General features: G+C 44.4%; 1 protein-coding gene and 1 non-coding gene across 5 annotated transcripts in view; both read left to right on the top strand.

Annotated features, from left to right (window-relative positions):
* Positions 1 to 24,507, top strand: part of NAP1L4 (nucleosome assembly protein 1 like 4) — a 116,567-nt gene that overhangs the window by 51,565 nt on the left and 40,495 nt on the right. For all 4 annotated transcript variants that reach the window (XR_008313708.1, XM_053285493.1, XM_053285494.1 and 1 more), the window contains exons 6-8: positions 6,234 to 6,320; positions 7,339 to 7,470; positions 11,242 to 11,313. Coding sequence is in view for 3 of the 4 variants with exons in the window: in XM_053285493.1 (XP_053141468.1) it covers positions 6,234 to 6,320; positions 7,339 to 7,470; positions 11,242 to 11,313 (291 nt within the window). In the remaining variant the exon portion in view is untranslated. The remainder of the gene's footprint in view (positions 1 to 6,233; positions 6,321 to 7,338; positions 7,471 to 11,241; positions 11,314 to 24,507) is intronic.
* On the top strand, positions 6,584 to 6,708 carry LOC128341384 (small nucleolar RNA SNORA54). The gene has a single exon (XR_008314389.1). It is a non-coding gene; the product is annotated as a small nucleolar RNA SNORA54 (small nucleolar RNA).

The raw sequence follows: 24,507 nt of genomic DNA on the forward strand, positions 1-24,507 counted from the left end.
TTCTGCCCTGTCTGGCTCTTAAAAAGCATGGTAGTCACAGTGCTCAGCTTTCCTTGAGTTTTTCTAGTATTTTTAAAAGAGATTTTTTGCAGGGGAGGGACCGTGGTGGTTCTCTTCTCCTTCTCAGCTGTTACTGAGAACTTTTTTTTTTTAAAGCCCGCAGATATTGGATTGGAGGGGGAAGAAGCGGGGGAGGCACTGGAGCCATACATTGGGGTTGAGCCCCTTCCCAACAACGTCCGGTGGTGGCTTAGAGGCATGGTCTTGGCTGAGGTAAAGGGCTTTTCTGATCCTTGCCAGATGCGCCACAGTCGGGGGCTCAGTGAGACCAGGAATTCTAGTGGGAAAAGGAAGAAACCCACTCAGGCCTCCTCAGTTGCAGCCAGGCTGCCGAGTTCACAATCCTCTGAGGGCTTGAATGGGGGTCACCAGACCCTATGGAGCACATTGGAGCTGGCAGGGGAGTCAGACCGAATTCTGTGGTGGTTATTCCCAATTCCCCACATGGATGAGCCCGTCTATCGGTCTTCCTCCCGACCTGGATAGGGAAGGTGAGTCGGACCCTCCTGTTTCCGATGAGTCTGAGTCTGGTAAAGATTGGGATGATTTGTCTGATGAGGAGCAGGAGGACCTTATCCCCATCCCCATCCCCATCCCCCCCCCCCGCACAAGCTGTTCAGACAGGAGGATTTTGGTGTACTCCTTCGGAAGGCACATAGAGTTTTAAAATTGGATGGCCCTAATCAGCACCCCCCTCGGGGGGGGGGTACTTTTAGAGGGAGAATCTACAGTCTTTCCTCACGCAGGGGATTCGGACGCACGTATTTTATGTCCAATTTTTTTTTTCAAAAAAGCAGTTTTGGAGGAGTGGAAGGTGTCAGGGACTAGTAGGAACCCACCTGTTTGTGCAGAACAGATTTACGGGTTCACTCAGGACGTCCAGGAACTTTTATTATTTTTTATTTTTATTATTTACATTACCTGTTTAAAATGCCACTCATTGACGTGCCTGTGGCTGCTTTGGTCAGTGGAGCTGTATTATTAAAGGATGGGGATGACTTCCTCAAAGATTTTGAGGATAAACATTGCAATACCATTCTCAGGAGGTCCCATGAGGCATCAGAGCTATCCATGCGGGCAGCCATAGCAACCTCATTGTTTGCGAGAACATCTGTTATGTGGACAAGGGAACTGTTGGGGGCTCTTCCTCATAAGCAGCCACCTCTAAAGCAGGGGCTAAATAAGCTCCTCAAGGCATCATTTTTCATGGCTGGTGCTAGTTTGGATTCCCTACAGTTCTCGGCAAGGGCCCTGGCTGCAGATGTGGCAGTAAGATGCCTTCTCTGGTTAAAGAACTGGAAGGTGGACCAGAAGTCCAGACAAATTTGGCTTCATCTCCTTTTTCAGGGGGAAAGCTGTTTGGTGAAGCCTTGGATCCAGTGCTAGTGGAAACAAAGAAGAAAAAGAAGGCCATGCCTTATTCTCAGACTAAGGACAAGAGGAAACCTGCCCGGTCCTTCAATCCTTCCTTTTGTGCCCCCTGTTCCTTTCAGTTTAAACAGCCCAAGCAATATCGTTTCCATTGGCGAGGGGGAAAGCCCCCGCCCCCGGCAAAGGACAGCAACCCCGGCAGGCCCCAAAAGCACAAGGGGTTCAAACATCCCCAAACTCAATGACTCTGCCCTGCCTCTGGTCGGGGGTTGTCTACAGGCTTCTGCATGTGTGGACGCAAATGACATCTGACAAATGGGTGCAAGACACCATCACAGAGGGTTACCAACTGGAACTTACACTTCAGCCTTTTGGTCACTACCTTCCTTCTCCCAGGTCCCACAAACAAGCCAGGCACAAGCTAGTGCTGGAGACCATCCAGCAACTGTTGGAAATTCAAGCCATAAAGGAGGTTCCCTTGATTCAAAGATGCTTAGGCATTTATTCAATTTTCTTTCTCGCTCCCAAAAAGAACAGCAGCTGGAGGGCTATTCTGGACTTGAAGCATTTAAATAGTGATGTGCATGGACCGGTCCGGAGGCCATTCTATAGGCCTCCGGACTGGTCCGAGCATGGGCGGTTCGTGGTTTGAGCGGACTAGGGTAGGGGTTCCTTTAAGGGTGGGGGGAGGGTGTACTTACCCCTCCCGCCGTTTTCCCCCCTCCGGCGCGCCTTTTTTGTTAGCAATTGGGGCAGCAGGATACCTCCCTGCTGCCCTTTCCCCCTCTCGGCTACAAAAGGCTTCAGGAAGCCTTTTGCGTGTGTGCATGTTGCGCACGTGCACATCACGTCTCTGCGACATGCGTACACATGTGGCCGCACACACACGTCGCAGAGATGTGACGCGCGCACGCCCAAAAGGCTTCCTGAAGCCTTTTGCAGTCGAGAGGGGGAAGGGGCGGGGGCGGCAGGGAGCTATCTAACAATTGCCAATTGCTAACAAAAAAAGGTGTGCCGGAGGGGGGAAAGCAGCAGGAGGGGTAAGTACACCCCCCCCTTAAAGGAACCCCCACCCCAGTGCTGGACCACAGCTCTGCAGTTCCGTGCACATCACTACATTTAAATCGATTCATTAAAAAGCGCAAGTTCAAGATGGGGACCTTACGTTCCATCCTATGAGCCCTCCAAAGGGGGGACCACTGTCATTGTTGGACCTTACGGAGGCTTACCTTCATGTTGCTGTCTGGACTCCAGGAGGTATCTGAGGTTTGTGTATGGCGGTCACCACTTCCTGTACAAGGTTCTGCCCTTTGGCCTCTCATCTGTGCCGTGGGTGTTTACCAAGATTATGGTGGCACTGGTGGCGCACTTGAGAACCAGGGGCATCCATGTTTATCCTTATTTGGACGATCTTTTGATCAGGTCATCGTAAATCTGGCAAGGGCACAGGGAAGTCTGAACTACCATCCACTTGCTTCAAGAACATGGGTTTGTAGTGAATTTTGAAAAAAGTACTCTGATTCCGTCGTGTCATATCACTCATTTGGGAGCTTGCATAGATACGGAGAGGGGAATGGCTTCCCTTCCTTCCTCAAAGGCAGCTTCTATATCTCTGATGTGTCTGAAGGCAGGAAGGAGGTCGAAAACAGATTTAGCAACTCTGACCCATGTTTTGGGGAGCATGGTGGCCTCTTACGATCTAGTACCCTGTGCGCGTTTCCACTCACACCCCTTGCAATGGGCCGTGCTTCCTTTTCAGGACAGGATATCGTCCGGAATGTGGGGCCCAATCTCCTTATCTTCATTAATCAAGTCTTCTGTAGCATGTTGGAATCCTTTCTCCCTCAGTCTGGAGCTGCAGGAGATCCGCCTGTCCTCCTTAGCCTTTCAGTCAGCTCTTCTTCAGACTCACGTGCTTGTCTGGATGGACAATGCGACTGCAAAGGCACATGTCAACAGGCAAGGAGGCACTCAATCCAAGTCTCTTTTCAGAAACCACTCTTCTGTTCGAGTGGGCGGATGCACTCAGATTCTTGTCAATATCAGCGGAACATGTCAGGGTGGTGGTGGTAGACAACGTCCAGGTCAACTGGCTCAGTCGACAGAGCATGGATCGGGGGAGTGGTCCCTAAACAATGGGGTGTTCAGAAGAATTTGCCAGAGGTTCAGGACCATGGAAATAGACTTGTTTGCCTCACCATGCAACCACAAACTTCCCAAGTTTCTTTCGAGGTTTCTCTGTCATCAGGTGACTGGCACGGACACCTTGACACACGAGTGGCTAGGCGGTCTTCTCTACGCTTTTCCACCTCAGGCTGTACTGCACAAGGTACTTCAGAGGGTCAGGGCAACTGGGGTGGAAGTAGTACTGTTTGCCCCGGTGTGGCCTCGCAGGCCCTGGTACTCGGATCTCATTCAGTTGTCAGTAGCAGAACCTCTTCCATTGGGGGACAGTCCAGAACTCAGTCAGGGTCCAATTTTCCATCCAGACCCGGGCTGGCTAAACCTCAAGGCCTGGTGCTTGAGCAGGAGGCACTGAGGAGTAGGGGTTATTCTGACAAGGTTTTGAAAACTGTTAGCTTCTCGATGCTCATCCACTAAGAGGCTCTATCAGGCTTCCTGGAAGGCCTTTGATGTGTGATGCCAGTGACAGGGTATAATTTCCTTGTGCACCTTGGTGAACTCTGTCCTTTCCTTTTTGTAGGGTGGGTTAGATAGGGCTCTAATGCCAAATACCCCTAGGAGATAGGGGATGGCACTCTCTTCAGTGCTGAGGGTCAATGATTCCATGTCGCCATTGATCCATCCCCATGAAAAGAGATTTTTGACAAGGGCGGCTCTGTTAAGTCCTCCGGTAATGCACAGTTTCCCCACATGGGATTTAAATTTGGTGCTTCAGGCTTTAACCAAGGTGCCCTTTGAACCCTTGAGAACAGTAGACCTTTAGTTTCTTTCCTGGAAAGTTCTGTTTTTGATAGCTATTACTTCAGCTTGTAGGGTCTTGGAGCTGGGAGCACTGTCCATCAGGAAAGGGCTTCCTGGATTATGTGTTTCATAACCTTCCCTGATTATGTGTTTCTCCGTACAGATCCTTCTTTTGTTCCCAAGACCAATTTGGTTTTTCCTAGATCACAAGAAATTTACTTATCTTCCTTTTGTCCTAGTCCTTACAGTGCAAAGGAAAGGTCTTGGCACATGCTAGACTTTAGGCTGGCTGCGAGGGTTTCCATCAGACTGACTAGATGTTTTTGCCAGTCAGAGACCTTCTTTGTTTTCGTTCAATGCCTGCACCCTGAGGAAAAGGGTTTCCTCTTCCACTCTGGGCTGTTGGATTCGGGCATGCATATCTCAGGCCTACACATCTGCTGGAGTTCCTCTGCCTCTTGGCATAGTGGCTCATTCCACGTAGCGCAGCTACATCTGCTGCATTTTCTACTCAGGCTCCTCTGATTGACATTTGTTGGGCAGTGACTTGGTCCTGTTCGTCCACTCTTGTTAGACACTACAAGCTGAGTTCCGTAGGATTGGCTGATGCTTCGTTCGGCAGAAGTGTTCCTCAGCAGGTAGTCAAAACTTAGGAAGCAGAGATTTTCCCTCCCAGTGGGACTGAAGCTTATGTAGGTCCTGCTGTCGGATGCACTCCTCTTCCCTGCTGGAGAATGGAACATTGTACTTACTTGAAGAGTCCATTCTCAGCAGGGAAGAGGAGTGCATCCGCCCCACTCATATCTCTGCTTATTTGCTTAGTGAGCCAGTAATTTTGGTCTGGTTTCACGATATATCCTTCTGATTCCTCCCACTGGGGGAAATATTGGGTTAGAGGTTTGGGATGGTTATTTCCTTTCTTCTCTTGAGTTGTTTGGTTTCTGTTATCTGTTAATGTATTTATCACTGTATTTTCTTGGGCACCTTTGGCTTTATCAGTCAGAACTGGTTTCTCGGGATGCTCCTCCCACTCACAGGAGGGGGCCCTCTGGGGAGTGCTGAAGTCTGATTGGCCCTGTCTAGGAACGAATGGGAGAGAGCAACCCGCTGTTGGATGCACTGCACTTCCCTGCTGAGAATGGGCTCTTCAGGTAAGTACAGTGTTCCATTCTGATTGACAATAATTGGAGAGCCCTTGATGAGGCAAGGCCTTGCTGGAAATCGAGCAGAGCAAGGCATCCTGGGATTGAATCTGTTTTCCTCTGTTTCAGTCCTGGGATTAGATCCAGGGATTGAAATGGAGTCCAGTAAAAGAGGCAGGACACCAACATATCATGATACAGTGAAACAAACAAAATTGAGTAGTTGTGGCATCAGCCCAGGTTTGTTAAATAAACCTTAGCTAAAATAAACCATCATCCCATGTGACCTCTGAACCCACTCAGTGTTTGAAAGGTGTTTGGCACTTTGGTTAGATTAATTTACTATATACCAAAAATCAGATTCTCAGACTGCTTAGGCTGTAATCCTATATTTAGGATCACTTAGGCTGTAATTCTATACGTAAAAGGGCATAAGCCCCTTTGGATGTACTTTTTGATTCTGGGTAAACATACTTAAGATTGTGCTGTTTGACTTCTAATACAAATTAGTTCTGCAGTGTTGAGTGTGTTGAGTTGAAATATATTCATATATTGAGACCTGCATTCACAAAAGAACCTCTTCTCTGAACAGAAATGCATTCTGTGTGCAGAATCTTTGTGATAACTTTGGATGCATCTCAGCATTGAGTCCAGTTTTCTGCAAGATTTTAATGTTCCTGTTTGGTAACTTTGGTATGTTCCAATGTGTCTTCATTTTTTATACAACTTGCACAGAGAAGGGATTTTATCACTGGTACTGCTGAACCTACAGATGCAGAGGCGGAATGGCACAGTGAAAATGAGGAAGAAGAAAAACTAGCTGTAAGTAGAAATAACATGGTAATTTGAAAATTTTGAACAGAATTATTAAAATGATAACCTAAGATGTGATTACTAAAGTTCCTCTAAACTCTTATCATAAATACCTGCTTAAATGATCTAAATAAAACACCTGCACAGGCAGAGCACATTCTGAGCGTGTGTCAACTCGGATGCTTCTGAGGTTTTTCTGTTTTTGAACAAATGCAGTTTGCCTAATGAAAGGGAACATTTTGCATATGGATTTGTTCCACTACTGTCGTAGTCTGCACTGTTCGTAACCTGTTGACAGCCTCTTCTGCTAATGGGTTCCATTCCAGTGCCACAGTAACACCCCAAATAAGAAAAGGTTGGCTGTTTGTGCTTGCCATCTATATTTTGGGGGACACTAGTAAATTTTTAAAAATAGAAATTTGATTATGCAAAAGTCAGTTACACATGCAACATTCTTTGTGATGAATATATACCACAGGGCAGGAAGGCTCTTAAGCTTCTCACTATCCTATTTCTTAATTTCTCCTCCTGGGATACTATAAGATGTTTGGGAATGAAGTAGGGTTTTTTTTATTTGTCACTAGCTGTTACTTCAGTATTCGATGGGACCTGGATCTCACTGAGCACAGGTTCTTCTTGAGTTCTATTTTGAAAAACTTTTAAAGAACCAATTTAGTTAATAAAATAATAATAAATAGCACCCGGTGGGCTACTGTGTGAAACAGGATGCTTGACTAGGTAGGCCTTGGGGCCTGATCCAGCAGGGCTGTTCTTATGTTCTTAAAGTATCTGAGGAGTCCCCCAAGTATGCAAGAATTGCTACTTTATTTGCTGGACCTCTTTGGCTTCTAAATAGATAAACTTGGGATAGCCCTACTTTTGATAATGGAGTGACCACTGTTCAGCATTAAGAACACTGAAAAGACCCATACCAAACAAAGTATTTACATTTCATGAGAAAATTGGAATAAATTTAGCAAAAGGTTCTGTACGAAAACAATGAAAATAATCTCTTTTTTGTTTCTAGGGAGACCTGAAAAATAAAGTAGTAATAGAAGAAAAAGAAGCAGGAGCAGCTGAAGAGACGAATCCCAATGGAATCCCAGATTTTTGGTTTACAATATTTAGAAATGTAGATATGCTGAGTGAATTAGTACAGGTAACAGATTGAAAGGCTTTTGTTTTTGTTTTTTACTAATCTATATTGACAATGTCAGCTCAATTTGAATGTTAAGCTGATGACTAGAATGGGAGCAGAAGTATGATTTGCATGCATACTTGGAATACTTGGAAACATACTTGGAATGCATGCTTGGAAACTGATATTGCTATTAATGCAATAACATAATGGACTTCATTCAGATGATTCTCCAGATTATGGCTTGGAGGACTGGAAATGAGCCCTGTGTTCATGCTTTCCATCTCCTCCCCTTTCCTCACATAAAATGCTCAATGAATTAAGCATTAATTAAGATCAAACCACCATTTGCCTTTTTTCTTATGTGACAGATGATGGTTTGATCAAAGCAGTAGGGATGTGCACGAACTGGTCCAGCGTTCGGAGCTGTTCGGAAGCGGGGGGAGGTACCTCTAAGGAGCAGGGAGAGTGCCCATTCTCTCCCCCCTCCCCCGCCACTGCTTTCCCCCAGCTGGTGCTGTCTCAAAAAAAATTGCGTACCTCTTTGCAGCCCTGGTCAGTGCTTGTACCAGAAGTGGCCAGTGCACGTGCACACGTCACACCTGCTCACCAGCCACTGACCGGGGCTGCAAGGAGGCATGCAGCAGCCCCGTGCCAGCGTTTTTGGAGACAGCACAGGCAGGGGGTGGGGGTGGGGGTGGGAATGGGCTCCAGTCTGTTGAAGGGAGCGAGTGCCACCGCTCCACATTGGGCCAGGGGCGGAAGAGAGGACTTTATCTACTTTTAGATGCATCATCCCACCCCACCCCAGCCCCTCTTTAGAAGCCTGTTGTGAAGGGTTTTGCTTGTAAAAGGGAATCCTCGCTGGATTCTTCTTTTTACAAGCCCATCGGACCAGTCTGCCACAAACTAGGGTTGGTTCGGTCCAATCGTGGGCCAACCAACCTTGAAGGATAGTTCAGTTCATGATCGGATTCATCAAACCGGCTCAGTTTGTGGTGAACTGGTTCGGCCCGAACTGGTTAGTGCACATTGCTACTACACAATCTATTGCATAATTAGAATTTGCTCTCACAGAATGTGCTGATAGATGGCTTTAAAAAGGACCAGACAAATTCACGGGTGTTTGTGTTGGGGGTCTAGCCTCATCACTTAATGTCTCCAATTCCATTTTGAATCCTAGATTCCGCTTTGGACAATATATGCAGATGATTCTTGAACACTGTAGATGAGTCTTGAACACTGATGATTCTTGAACATTCTATACACACACACACACACACACACACACACACACACACACACACACACACCGGCAATGGTGTAATGAGGTCAGCAGGGGGCTATGTTCAAACAGTGGTGATGGCCCCATCTGTCAAAAATTTTTTTACATTTTTGAATATATTTTTTACATTTTATTTTTGGACGACAGTGGCCACAAGTTGCCACCACAGAGCAGCTGCCACCGCCACCACCACCCTCCAGCTGTGCCCACTAAACACCACCACTTCCATCTCCCTCCTCTGCCACCACCTGCAGCTCTCATGGCACCAGCAACAGAGGAACTAAATAGCATATGTGTGCTATTTCCCAGGTGGCTTTTTACATCACTGTTTAGGTCTTCTGCCATGGCATTGCAGGGGCCATAGGTGTTGGTGATGGCAGAGGAAGAAATGGTGGCGGCCCTATTGAATTCAATGGGACCTGGCTCAATCTGGTGTTGTTTGGTGGGGAGACTTTCCCCCACTCATGGCACCCATACAAAAATCCTTTCAAACCTCTGAAAGGTGTTTGTCTACATTTTGTCTTTTAGGACTGTTTTTCCAGTGGCCATTACTTCAGCTGTCAAGATCTTGGGGTTGCTTGCTCTTTCTGCTGATCCTTCTCATTGCATTTTTCATGAGGTGTGCTTCACCTCAATTCTTTATCCTCAGGGTAATGCACATTTTATTAGGAAGCCAGAATTAATTCTGTCCAGCTTTGGCCCCAAGCCTAAACATTTCCCAGGAGGAGGCTTCGCTTTGTTTCCATGTTCAGAAAGCTCTTGCATCTTATCTGTGTAGGGCAAGGTATTTCTCTCAATCCTTTTCGCCTTTCATCAACGTAGTGGGAGGGAAGAGAAGGCATCCAATATCTCTGTAGCTCATTGGCTAAAGTCCATATTGTGGAAACCTATGAGGCCTTGGATAAACACATATGCCACATGGGGAAATTATTGTGCATACTCTTAGAGGGTATGCTGGGCTAAAGGGATGTGCCCGCAACCGGTGGGGGGGAGGAGAAGGATGCACTTATACACACATACCAGCACTTACTTAAAAAACCGGTCCGGCGGAACCTCCCTGCCACCCTGTCCACTCCTTGGACCAGAAAGAAGTAACTGGAAGTGACCCATGTGCACGTTGCCCCCCCCCCATGTACGCACGTGCACAGGTTACTTCTGGTCTGAGGAGCGGACAGGGCAGCAGGGAGGTATGCTGCTGCCCCGCTGGACTGTAAAAGGGTTTCCGTAAAAGAGGTCCATAAAAGGGCCTCCGAACAGGTTCTTGCACATCCCTACTAGGCTACTCATTCTAGATCATTGAAGAAGGAAATGTGCAGAGCAGTTGTCCCTAGATGCTTTTTGCTATAAATTAAGAAATCATTTTGTTTGCTTCTACTAAGGTATCTTTGATACAAAGGTGCTTTAGGGAATGATCAGTCATCTCTTACGATCCAAGACCAGCATAGTTTTAGAGAGTGCTAGTTGTGTTGTTTTTTGGCAAAACTATTCCTATGGAGCATGACTGTTAAGTCCCAGTGTATAGTGGAGCAGCAGGAGATCACTAGTTAGAAGAAAATGGCTAACCAGTGAATTCTGCTTCTACTTGTTTGGTGAGCTTCGTGTCTTTAGTTGGAATTTAATATTGCTAAGTCAGTAGCTACTGACTTCAGAAGGGAAGTGAGAAGTGTCTTTTTAGTCCAGTCCCCAGTAGAGTCTGTCTTCCAAGAACCTGCCTCCTGTTGGACAGAAAGGAGAGCACCCAGTATTTGGGCCCTTCTCTGGAGAACAAGTAGAAAGAGAATTCATGAGCCACCCAAATTCTGCTGCTCAGTTTTCTCCTCATTTCAAATTACTTTGTAGAAATCTTTCAAACATTTTCCCCTCATGATTCCCCTAGCTGATGTCTTTTCTGTTGGAATTGTTGCCTTGTCTCTCTTGAGGTATTTTTTTCTTCATCCCTCACGCTTCTTGTGTCTTACTGGTTTACACTATGGGCAGGAACTGTGTATTCCTGTTCACATATTATGTTCCTGCCCATGTGTATGGGCTGGAACTGTGTACCCCTGCTAACTTGGCAATGAGGCACCTTTTTAATGTGGTGATTCTCTTTATTTAGCAGGGGGAGGATAACTGGCCCTCTCCACCCCCAGCACAGTACCTCCAGTGACTGTTGCTGGTGTCTATCGTGTTTTTTTTTTTTTTAAGAATGTGAGCCCTTTGGGGACACGAAGCCATCTTATTTATTTATTATTTCTCTGTGCAAACCGCCCAGAGCCATTTTTGGAAGGGCGGTATAGAAATCGAATTAATAATAATAATAATAATAATAATAATAATACCCATATGGGATTTTAGTATACACAATAAAAGTTCTGAAGTATATTTCACTGTTACAGTATGGAAAGTAACAATTTGCTTATTGTTACAGTGGTTATGAAAACCAAAAATATTAATCTCCTGTTGTGTAGTATACATTTCAATCAAATTATACATAGCTCAAAATAGATAGCTTTTCCTTCTATGTTTAGGAATATGATGAGCCAATTTTGAAGCACCTGCAGGATATCAAAGTGAAATTTTCTGAGCCAGGACAACCTATGGTGAGTATAGTTTAACTTGATGTTGAGAGGTATGATAAGCATTAATGGTTTGATTATGGAGGCTTTCAATTTCTATCTTATTGGCGATTCTGTGTGTTTGATTTCAGCTCAGTAACTGTGAACTACTCAACCCTGCTTTACAAAGGCCATCACTGTATCCAGAGCATTTCTTCATTAGTACAGTTACTACAGTAGTGCATCTGACCCTTGCATTTTAACAAAGGCCAATCTATTTTAAGCAACTTTTGAAATGTTATCTATAGAGTTAGGGAAGATATAGGTCTTTCCTAATCCTTTGTTTGCAGTGTTAATTATCTTAATGACTACATTACCGATTTTAAATGGTCACTAGGCAGTCCCTTGAAGTTGTTTCTGTAGGACTGTATGCAAATGAAAGCTAAAATAGCTAAAAATAAGTTTCCGTAGTAGAATATTATTTCAGAATGAAAGAATTAATTTGATAGTCCACTGCTCTTTTTACTGGAGAGACCTTTATTCCAAAAATTCTGTATGACTTTGGCCTAATTAATGGAAGTTGGAAGCATTCTGATCTATGGCCTCTTAATGACTTCTCTGAAGCACTGCATGGCTTCACCTTCAGAGGGGAGATGCCGTATCATTACTTTTTCATATCCTTTTGGAAATGTTTCTTTCTTTCCTTTTGATAAGTTTGTTGGGCATGTTACTCAGTTTCCTAACTTTTTGATAGTATCTTGAAGGATCAGAATTATCTTTATTAAAAAGGTGGAAAGTTTCTTTGGTTTTGTTTTGTTTTGTTTTATCTGCTTTCCAGTGGGAACTGGCTCATAAACATAAATCTGCCTGGTCTAGGGTGACTAGAACTGTTCATGTGGCATTCTGTTACTCCTGGAAGTACTCCAAGCTCTTTTCATTTGGCACATCAGATTAGTTTACCATTGGAGAACTAAGAAATATGTGAGAATCTTGTGAAGCACCTTACTTGGGTTGTAAGCTGCCTTATGTTTGCTTGTCTTTGTGTATTTAGCACAGTGGAGCTTTGGTCAACATGGTCGGTATTTTAAAAAATAAAGTAAGGTTGCAACTCCTTCCTGGTTATCTGAAACAATAGATTCTTCATTCAGTGCTAGCAATTTTGCAGTGTATCAGCCTCATAATTTTGCTGCTTGTTTTGACCAAGTATGTTATCCCCCTTCTGTATATGCATTGTATAGCAAACAGCACATGACTTTGGTGGGGAGCATTGTGGTCTTCCTTGTCTTTTCTAGGCAGGGCTGTTCCTTGGGGGTGGGGTGGGGCAGGGCTGAGGGTGAATCGGCATGTGCAGGGACTCCTTAACATTTTGATTTAATATACATCATATGTAAAACACACACACAGACATACACATTTTTACACATAGGTATAACTTTTATTCCAAAATTGAATTGAAATAAAAAAAATCTTACTTTGCAATAAAAACCAAAATAAGATCTCTTGGGGGAAAAATCTTTTTTTGAAGGAAGACACTTGGATTCCCAACATGACTGTACATTTATTGCAAGGGAGGTATCATTTTGAACAAGGCAATCCACACTTCTGCATGGAGGCAGAATTAATTCAGTCCTCCCTCCCTCATTAAAGGATGTGGGGAAACAACTCTTTGTTAAAGGGTGGAGGAAAACAACTCTGCACCAAATTGTTCAGTGGATGGCATTCCTTCATGCTTCCTAATGACTTACAGATATCAAATTTTGTATGAACAATCCTGCCACTGAAATTAGCTGAATGCACTACTTTTAACAGTTTTGTACCAGAATATGTTGGGGGGAAAGGTTTAAATATCATATGGTTTGTATTTTTAAGAAGAATCTTCAATATGTTAAAATTATTGTTTTCAACAGATGTTTACCACTTAGTAATCAAACCAGTAACTCCAAAATCACATCAAGCCCCAAATAAGCTGAGATCTTCCTCAGATTCACATTTGTCATGTATGGCCATTGTTCAATAAAATAAACAATATTGGAAGTTGAATACTACAGATTTCCAACTGTTTTGCAAGCACATTAATTTTAAAATCTATTACATATTTTTTTATTCCTCTATCAGTACAATCTAGCCACCTAATGGTGTATTGGGGAAGTATCTTGCCTAGAGAGCAGAAAGCTGTTGGTTCAAATCCCTGCTGGTGTGTTTCCCAGAAAATGGGTAACTTCTATAACGGGCAGCAGCAATATAGGAAGGTGCTGAAATGCATCATCTCATACTGCACAGGAGAAGGAAATGGTAAACCACTCCTGTATGTTACCAAATAAACAACATGGCTCTGTAGTTGCCAGGAGTCAACAGCGACTTGATGGCACAACATTTCCTTTTCCAACCTATCAGTGCAGTCTAAGGAAAATGACTTTGCCCAATCAGCAACAAGCCTCAGCTACTGCTAGTTGAATATATTGGATAAAGACCCAGATCTCATAGTTTCTCCTGTCTTTAAAATTGACAGTGAAACACTTTGTATAGCATACAAGTGTATTACTTTGCTTCTGCCACCTAAGCAGGACGATTGATTGATTGATTGCTGTCAAGTCAGTGTTGACTCTTAGTGACCACATAGATAGATTCTCTCCAGGATGATCTGTCTTCAGCTTGTCCTTTAAGGTCTCTCAGTGGTGCATTCATTACTGAAATGAAGAAAAGAAAACAAATAGACAGCCTCCACCTCTTCAGCCACTACCTTTGTTACCTGGCCAATAAATTTCCCCACCTCTCATGTACTAATTTCAGTAATTCATCATCAGTTAAGTGGAGGAAGAGAAAATTATTGCAGTGGTGCATTTAGGTAATTTTGGAGCCTGTACTTAGTGGGCCCTCTTGCAAAATAAGCATTCTCTTCCGTCTCACCCCACCCCATAGCTTCACACAGACACAGCATTCTTCAGCACAAAAGATAAACAAAATGGCACAGATAAGCAGCAGATGAGGGGGGAAATGGCTGTGTGTGAACGAGCAATTATGAAAGGTTTTTTGTGAGGACATTTTTGTACCTCTCAAACCAGCAGCAGCAGCTTTGTAAGTCAAGCAAGGCACTATTTTTACTGCACGCTCCCCCATGCGATCCGTGACCATCCTTCCCACGACACTTCACGGGACATCGCTTGCTCACACTGCGCAGGGGCCACATGCTGCCTGCTATGGCCAGGCAGTGAGCTGGAGAGGATCTCAGGATACTCCACCTCCCACACTGGGAGAAAAAGATCTAATGGGGTAAAAAAGAGAGAGAAAGATAAAAGCAGCATGTTTCTTTTATGCTTATTTCTTAATGTCGCTGTGCTGCTTTTGTGGTGGAAACACATTCTCCGACCCTGCCCAGACCCAGCAAGCCAGGCTTACTACAGCCACGGCAGCATCTTTCCCAATGCCTGCGGTATTATTCAGCTGGCTGCAGCTGGTGGGGCTGCAGGCTGAGCCTTGGTTTTGGAGATGGGGGAACATACAGAGAGAGGAAGCAGCAGCAGGAGCACACACACACGAACACGTGAGCCGAGCAGAGAGGCAGGCTGCTCGGTCAGTGTGGGGCGGGGCCTGTGAGAGAGGGAGTGAGCGGAGCAGCAGGCACACACGCGTGAGCTTAGGATGAGGATGCTGAGCAAAGGCAGGCTACTCGCCGCTTGGCCAGTGTGCGTCCCACCACAGGGCCTGTCCAGGCTTGGGGCGATAGCCCTGGTTGCCCTGCCCTGGGGACGGGCCTGCTTCTAGCCGTATAAGGGTATCTGAGTGTCAGGGCAATGGTGGGGAAAATGGCAGGATGTAAATTATTTGCTAGATTGTCATATATAGTTCCAAAGGCTCATAGCTTGGATTTCTAGTTCCACAAATGTGCACACAACATATGTCTTCCCCCCCCCCCCCCAGCATACTCCCAACACCCCACTCTTGGGTCCACAGCTGTGAAATCAAATCCCACCATGGTACTGCAATACTATGTGCATCTTCAAAACAGGTAGCGGTGTCATAAAACTGAACGCAGCTATGTATTGACTCAGACTATAATGAGATTCAATAACTCATACAGGGTTATTTTAGTTTCTGATCGGTGACTTTATAGTATTTAACTGTGTTTGTTTCTGATTTTTAAGGCTGAACTTTTTCCTCCTCCAAATTATCTATCTATCTATCTATCTATCTATCTATCTATCTATCTATCTCTATTCTCTAAGAAGTACCCATCGCTAATCCCATGTGTGGCAGTTTACGAGCGAATTGCCAGCGGGAGGAGAAAGTGGCAGGCAGCCACAAAAAATGGTGAACAGGTGGTGGGGACGCTGGAAGAGGAAGCAGCGGGCAGTGGTAGCGGCTGGCTGGGCAGAGAGAGAAAACAATGGGCGGGCAGCCTGACCACAGCCGTCGTCCTTGTGAGGAGACCAGCCAAGCAGAAAACGGAAGCTCAAATATTACACAGCATTTATGTGTTCTGGTGCAAAACCCAAGATGAGTGGAGAGCATAGATTTTTGAACAGGAAAGTGCATATTTTAACTTGGAAAAGCTGTATTCAGGATTAATGAAGAAACCAGCCTCTTTGCAAGTAAGAGCCTTCATTTAGGGCTCTCTGGCCATTAAAGGTTTCATCAAAAAGTTGAGTAATGGTCTACCATTATTATTATTTCTTGTTTACACAGTCAGACAGGTGTTATTGACTGGTTTGTTTTATCCAGACATCGAGTCCTTCCCAAGGACCTGGGATGCCAGAATTTTATTGTCAGTGTTGTTGCTGTTGTTGTAGATATCGTCGCGGAATATAGGCTGTTACCAGTAAAGCTGCTTTTTGTAATTGGCTGATGGTGATTTCTGTGGCCCCTATGGTGTTGAGGTGCTCTTCAAGGACTTTTGGAACTGCACCTAGGGCGCCAATTACCACTGGGATTATTTGGGTCTTTTTCTGCCACAGCCTTTCAATTTCAATTTGTAGATCTTTGCATTTTGTGATTTTTTCTTACTTCTTTCTCTTCTGTTCTGCTACCCCATGGTATTGCTATGTCGATTATTTTGACTTGTTTTTCTTTCTTCTCGACTACAGTTATATCTGGTGTATTGTGTGCAGATGTTTGTCTGTTTGTAGTCGGAAGTCCCATAATATTTTTACATCTTCATTTTTTTCAACTTTTTCATTTGTATGGTCCCACCAATTTTTGGCTAGAGGTAGCTTGTATTTTTTGCAGATGTTCCAGTGTATCATCCCTGCTACCTTGTCATGCCTTTGTTTGTAGTCAGTCTGTGCGATCTTTTTACAACAGCTGATTAGGTGGTCCACGGTTTCATCTGCTTCTTTACAAAGGCAGCACTTGCTGTTTGTTGTTGATTTTTCGACCTTTACTCTTATTGCATTTGTTCTTGGGGCCTGTTCTTGTGCAGCCAGTATTAAACCCTCAGTTTCTTTCTTCAAGTTGCCATTCTTAAGCCATTGCCAGGTCTTGCTCATGTCTGATTTTCCACTTATATCGTGCAAATATTGAGCATGCAGTCGTTTATTTCTCCATTGTTCTGCTCGGTTCTTGACTTGTTCTTTCTTATAGGCCTGCTTTGTTTCATTGGTGTTGAATAGTTTCTCGTTACTGACCATTTGAAGTGCATCTTCTTCACTGTCCTTGATATATTCTTCAAGGCCTCTTTTCTCCTCCTCTGCTGTTTGATGGACTTGCAGGATTCCTCTTCCACCTGAGCTGCGAGGGAGATATAGCCTATCTACCTCACTGCAGGGGTGCAGAGCATGATTGATGGTCATGATTTTCCTGGTCTTACGATCTAGCGTCTCTAGCTCTGCTTGGGTCCAGTCTATTATTCCTGCAGTGTATCTGATAACACGTATAGCCCAGGTGTTTATGGCTTGTATGGTGTTCCCGCCATTGAGTTTGGACTTTAGGATTTTTCTAACTCTCCTGATGTATTCACTTCCAATGTTTCTTTTAACTTCAGTGTGTGTGATGTTATCAGCCTGGAGAATGCCCAAGTATTTGTAATGTTCTTTCTCTACCAGGTTCTTGATGTTGCTTCCATTGGGCAGTTCTATTCCTTCTGTTTTTGTTATTTTTCCTCTGTACATTATTAATGTAGCACACTTGTCTAGTCCAAACGTCTGGATGTTTTTATATTATTATTATATTATTATATTATATTAATAATAATAATATAAAAATGCAGCAAGTGCCACCTTTGTAAAGAAGCAGATGAAACAGTGGACCACCTAATGAGTTGTTGTAAAAAGATTGCACAGACTGACTACAAACAAAGGCATGACAAGGTAGCAGGGATGATACACTGGGTAATCTGCAAAAAATACAAGCTACCTGCAGCCAAAAATTGGTGGAACCATAAAATTGAAAAAGTTGTAGAAAACAAAGACAAACATCTGCCACACAATACACCAGATAAAACTGTAGCTGAGAAGAAAGAAAAACAAGTCAAAATAATCGACATAGCAATACCAGGGGATAACATTGACAATAAAATTCTGGCATCCCAGGTCCTTGGGAAGGACTCGATGTCTGGATAAAACAAACCAGTCAGTAACACCTGTCTGACTGTGTAAACAAGAAAATAATAATGGATGATGATGATGATGATGGAGATAACCTTCTGACTTACGGCTGTGTCTGAGTAGAACGTTTGAGGTTAAGGGGTATGCACCTGTGTGTGTGTGGTGACAGATTCTGTAGAATCCTGCTTACTTCATATAAATAGCTATTGTAGATTAGCTCAAGCTTAGTTATCTAAATGAATGGTATGGGGCCATAGCTCAATGCTAGAGCATCTGCTTTGCATCAGTGTTCCCTCTAAGACATGTGCACGTGTGCGCTCTCACAAGTTTTTTGATGTCGGCTCAGTTAATTTTAGATCCCACTCAGGTTGAATCAGGAAGGCCCCATTCTGAACACACATGTGCACATATTGTCTTGATACTGCTGCTCAGAACACAATTCATTCTGCACGCAGATGAAAAAAATTAGAGAGAACACTGCTTTGCGTGCAGATTCTATCTCTGGCATCTCCAGGTGGGGCTGGGAAAGATTCCTGATTGAAACCTTGGAGAGTCAATGCCAGTCAGTTTAAACAGTACTGAGCTATATGAACCAGTGGTCTGGCAGTTTCCTATCTAACTTATTTTGGGGGAAATCAGGTACAATCTAGTTCCTGTTAACCTGCTTTTCTTACCCTAGTCCACAGTTGTTGCTAATTGAGACACTAGTGTGTCCGAGACCATTCATACATAAAATGATTTGACCATGATTTGATCATGGATGAAGGGGCTGACCTGGTATGTATTACCGAGACTTTGTTGGGGGAGGCTAGTGGTCCAGTTTGGTCCCAGCTTCTCCTGCCAGGGTATTCTGTAGAGGAGCAGGTGAGGGGACGTGGGCGGGGAGGTGGGGTGGCTGTGGTCTATAAGGATAACATCTCCCTTACCAGGGTCCCTGTCAGGGTATCGGACCATGTTGAATGTGTGTACTTGAGTTTGGGGACCAGGGATAGATTGGGACCTCTGCTGGTGTACCGATCGCCCCGCTGCCCAGCGGAATCCCTTACTGAGCTCATGGACTTGGTCGCAGAACTCGCATTGGAGTCTCCCAGATTCTTGGTGCTGGGGGACTTCAATGTTCATTTCGGGACCAGTTTGGCCGGGGTAGCTCAGGAGTTCATAGCGGCCATGACAACTATAGCCTATCCCAAGTGGTCTCTGGACCGATGCATATTGCAGGTCACACGCTTGATTTGGTATTTGACTCTGATCATGGTGGTGGTCTGTGGGTGAGGACTCCTGTGATTTCCCCATTGTCATGGACGGACCACCATCTGGTTAAAGTTGGACTTACAACCACTTCCCACCTCCACAGGGGCGAGGGGCCCATTAGAATGGTCCACCCAAAGAGGTTATTGGATCCATTACAATTCCAAGAAGCCTTGGAGGGATTTAATGTTGGCTTTGCTGATGATCCTGTTGATGCCCTGGTTGAGAATTGGAATAACTTGCTCACCAGGGCAGTAGACACGATTGCTCCCAAGCATCCCCTCCGACCCACTTCAAAATTTGCCCCTTGAGATACAGAAGATCTATGGGGGTTGAAATGGCAAGGTAGGCGACTGGAGTGCAAGTGGAGGAAGACTCGACTCAAATCTGACAGATTGCGACATAGAGCACATCTAAAGATCTATGCTCAGGCAATACGTGCGGCAAAGAGGCGGTTCTTTTCTGCCTGTATTGCCTCTGCGAGTTCACGTCCAGCTGAGTTGTTCAGGGTTGTGAGGGGATTCGTATCTGCCCCCCCTCCCTTGAACCAGAATTTGGAGTGATCAGTTACCCGCTGTGATGTGTTTAAAGAGTTTTTCGCAGATAAAATCTCTCGGATTCGGGCCAACCTAGATGGAGACTCCACAATTAATTTGATGTCTCAGCTAGAGGTGCCCAACGACTCCTTTTATGTGATTCGACTGGATCGGTTTCAGTTTGTGACTCCTGAGGATGTGGACAAGCTGCTTGGATCGGTGAGGCCTACCACTTGTTCTCTTGACCCTTGTCCAACATGGCTTGTTCGATTTAGCAGGGAGGTTGTTGTAAACAGCCTGGTGGAAATCATAAATGCTTCTCTGAGGGAGGGCAAGATGCCTCCTTGTCTTAAGGAGGCAATCATTAGACCTCTTCTAAAGAAGCCTGCATTAGATTCCTCAGTTGAGCAATTATAGGCCTGTTTCCAATCTCCCATGGCTAGGCAAGGTAATTGAGAGGGTGATGGCCTCTCAGCTCCAGGCGGTCTTGGAGGAAACTGATTATCTAGACCCATTTCAAACTGGTTTTCGGGCGGGCTATGGGGTGGAGACTGCCTTGGTTGGCCTGATGGATGATCTCCAATTGGGAATTGACAGAGGAAGTGTGACTCTGTTCGTTCTTTTAGATCTCTTGGCAGCTTTCGATACTATCGACCATACTATCCTTCTGGAACGTCTGAGGGGGTTGGGGGTGGGAGGCATGTTTTACAGTGGTTCCACTCCTACCTCTCAGAGAGATTCCAGAAGATGTTGATTGGAGACTGTTGCTCTTCAAAATCTGAGCTTAAGTATGGTGTCCCTCAAGGCTCCGTACTTTCTCCAATGCTTTTTAATATCTACACGAAACGGCTGGGAGAGATCATCAGGGGATTTGGAGCTGGGTGTTACCAGTATGCTGATGACACCCAGATCTACTTCTGCATGTCCACTTCTTCAGGAGCTGGCATATCCTCCCTAAATGCCTGCCTGGAAGCAGTAATGGGCTGGATGAGGGAGAATAAACTGAAGCCGAATCCAGATAAGATGGAGGTACTTATTGTGCGGGGTCAGAACTTGAGACGATTTTGATCTGCCTATTCTAGATGGGGTCATACTTCCCCAAAAGAAACAGGTTCGCAGTCTGGGAGTATTTCTGGATTCACACCTCTCTCTGGTTTCTCAGGTTGAGGTGGTGGCCAGAGGTGCTTTCTATCAGCTCCGGCTGATACGCCAGTTGCTCCCATTTCTCAAGATCAGTGACCTCAGAACAGTGGTACATCTGTTTGTAACCTCCAGACTTGACTTTTGTAATGCAATCTACATGGGGCTGCCTTTGTACGTAGTCCGGAAACTTCAGTTGGTTCAGAATGCGGCAGCCAGGTTGGTCTCTGGGTCATCTCGGAGAGACCATGTTACTCCTTTACTGATGGAGTTACACTGGCTGCCAATAGGTTTCCGGACAAAATACAAAGTGCTAGTCATAACTTACAAAGCCCTAAACGGCTTAGGCCCTGGGTATCTAAGAGAGCGTCTTCATTATGAGCCCCACTGCCCATTGAGGTCATCTGAGGAGGTCCATCTCCAGTTACCGCCAACTTGTTTGGCTACACGGAGACGGGCCTTCTTAGCTGCTGCCCCGAGATTGTGTAATGCGCTCCCTGCTGAGATACGATCCTCCCCATCTCTGGCAATTTTCAAAAAACACCTGAAAACCCATATTTTCACCCACCTTTCTCAGCTTCCTAAATTTGGGGGGTTTTAATTTTTGGTTTATTTTAAAATTCAAAACCCGATTTTGGGGTTTTTAATCACTGTAATTGTTTAATTGTTGTTTTACAATGTTTTTAAATTGTTAATTGCATATTGTGTTTTTAATTTGTTTTAGCTCTTCACTGTTTTAGTGGTTTGTTTTAATTGTAAACCACCCTGAGCCATTTTGGAAGGGCGGTATACAAATCAAATCAAATAAATAAATAAATAAATGAGAATCATTTTAACAGACTACAAAGATAAGAGAGAGTACCACTTCTTACATTTAATTTCTCCTCAACCTCTCATGCGACGTGCGAGTAAGTCTTGATAAATAGCAAGGCAAGTCATGTGTTTAGTATGCAGACCATTTGAGCAGTTAAAATAAACTACTAAAACTGTAGGGTTAACATCTTTGTAGGGATGTGATAGAAATGGATAGTACAGGCAGTTAAACTTGGGGAGCAAGTTGCAAGTGAGTGTACAGCATGCTATTAAGGATGTTGGCAGACAACTGATGATCTATGGGCAGAATCCGGCCTGCAAAAAGCAATAGGGGACACTTGTGTAGTTATCAGCAACTACATATGTGCATTTACTTACATTACTTTCCATCAAAGGTTAAATAGATCTATTTCAAACTGTGCTATGGGGTGGAGACTGCCTTGGTCGGCCTGATGGATGATCTCTACCAAAGAATGGAGAGAGGGAGTGTGACTCTATTGGTTCTTTTGGACCTTTCTTCGGCTTTCGATACTATCAACCATGGTATCCTTCTGGATTGCTTGGGGGATTTTGGAATAGGTGGCACTGCTTTGCAGTGGTTCCTTTCCTATCTCTGGTGGATTCCAGATGGTGTCACTCAGATAGTTGCTCTCTGGAACAAGAGCTATTGTATGGGGCTCTATCCTGTCTCCGATGCTTTTAAACATTTACATGAAACCAATGGGTGAGATCATCGGGAGATTTGGAGCATGATGTTATCAATATGCTCATGACACCCAAATCTATTTCTCCATGACATCACCATCAGGAAATGGCATAGCCCCTCAAATGCCTGCCTACAGGCAGTAATGAACTAGATGAGGAATAGATGACTTTAGTAGAGAATGCTTTCCCAGCCAAAAGGCCGAGAAGCTGAATCCAAGCAAGATGGAGATACTCATGGTAAGGGGTCATACTTCGAGGGATGTGATAGATCTTCCTGTTCTGGATGGGGTTGCACTCCCCGCGAAGGAGCAGGTATGTAGCTTGGAAGTGCTTCTAGACCCAGGCCTCACTCTGGTTTCTTGGATTGAGGCTATGGCTAGGAGCACTTTCTATAAACTTCGGTTGATACGAGACCTGCATCTGTTCCTTGAAGATAATTATCTCAGAACTGTGGTGCACTTGCTGGTAACCTCTAGGCCTGACTACTGCAATGAGGTTTATGTGAGGCTGCCTCTCTATGTAGTTTGGAAACTTCAGTTGGTTCAGAATGCAGTGGCTAGATTGGTCTCTAGACCATATTATGCCTGTTTTAAAGCAATTGCATTAGCTGTCAATAGGTTTCTGGGGAAAATACAAAGGCTAGTTATTGCCTTTAAAGCCCTAAATGGCTTAGGATTGGGTTACCTGGGAGAGCGCCTCCTTCTGCATGATCCTCACTGCACATTAAAATCATCGAGAGAGGTCCGTCTCCATATACCACCAGCTCATCTGGCGGTGACTCGGGTGTGGGCCTTCTCTATAGTCACTGCTGGGCTGTGGAATGTGCTCCCTTTAGACATTTGTGGTTTAACATCTTTATCGGCCTTCAAAGTGCCCTTAAGACACTTTTTTTTTTAGCCAGGCTTTTAGTAATCTCTGAATGTTTAAAACTTTTAATTGTTGTTTTAATAGTTTTATTTTGTTCTTATTGTTTTTGTTTTTCTGAACCTCCTAGAGCCTTTGGAGTCAGGCAGCATATAAAATAAATAAATAGCTGCATTCAACTGTCATAAAAGCTAGAAAGTTACCCTTACTAATACTTTTATTAATAGATATATTGCTTTTCAACACACAAGCACTCAGTGTGGGAGAGAGGGAGAGAGAGAGGATAAAAAGATGGTTCCCTGACTCCAAAGGGCTCAGTATGTAACTTATCCCTAAAATCAGGCTCCATGCAAGAGGAATGGAAAGTAGCTAATGTAACTCACATTTTCAGAAGGGATCCAGGGGGATCTGGGAAACTACAGGTCATTTAGCTTAACTTCGGTGCCGGGTAAATTGATGGAAAGCATACTTAAGGACAAAATTGTTAAATATATAGAATAAGCGTTGCTGAAGTAGAATCAGCATGGCTTCTACAAGGGCAAGTCTTACCTCACTAACCTTTGGAGTTCTTTGAGTGTCAACAGGCTTGTGTATAAAGGTGTTCTGATTGATATAGTATATTTGGACTTCCAAAAAGCTTTAGACAAAGTTCCCCATCAAAGGCTCTTGAATAAATTTAGCAGTCATGCAATAAGGGGCAGGTTCATGTGTGGAATGGTAAGTGGTTGAAGGACAGGAAATATATGGTAGGAATTAATGGACAGTTTTCACAATGGAGGGAAGTGAGAAGTGGGTCTCCCAAGGATCTTTCCTGGGACCGTCGCTCTTTAACTTGTTCATAAAAAAGTTACTCCTAGAAGTCGGAGTAAGCAGCAAAGTGGCCAAATTTGCAAATGACACTAGACTATTTAAAAGTAAAGTGTGCCATCAAGTCAGTTTCGACTACTGGTGCCCACAGAGCCCTGTGGTTTTCTTTGGTAGAATACAGCAGGAGTTTACCATTGCCTCCTCCCGTGCAGTATGAGATGATGCCTTTCAGCATCTTCCTATATCACTGTTGCCCGATATAGTACCAAAGGGGATTCGAACCGGCAACCCTCTGCTTGTTAGTCAAGCATTTCCCCACTGTGCCACTTAAGATGGCAGACTATTTAGGATAGTGAAATAAAAAACACTGTGAGGAGCATTAAAAGAATCTCTCCATACTGCGGGAGTGGACGACAAAATGGCAAATGTGGTTCAATGTAAGCAAGTGTAAAGTGATGTATATTGAGGCAAAAAACCCTACCGAACTCCATATATACAGTACACTGATGGGAGTCTAAGTCTGAGCTGTTAGTGACTGACCAGGAGAGAGATCTTGGGGTCGTGTGAGACACCTTGTTGAAAGTGTT

Source organism: Hemicordylus capensis, chromosome 1, assembly GCF_027244095.1.
Source record: "Hemicordylus capensis ecotype Gifberg chromosome 1, rHemCap1.1.pri, whole genome shotgun sequence".
In the NCBI taxonomy this organism is placed as follows: Eukaryota; Metazoa; Chordata; class Lepidosauria; order Squamata; family Cordylidae; genus Hemicordylus; species Hemicordylus capensis.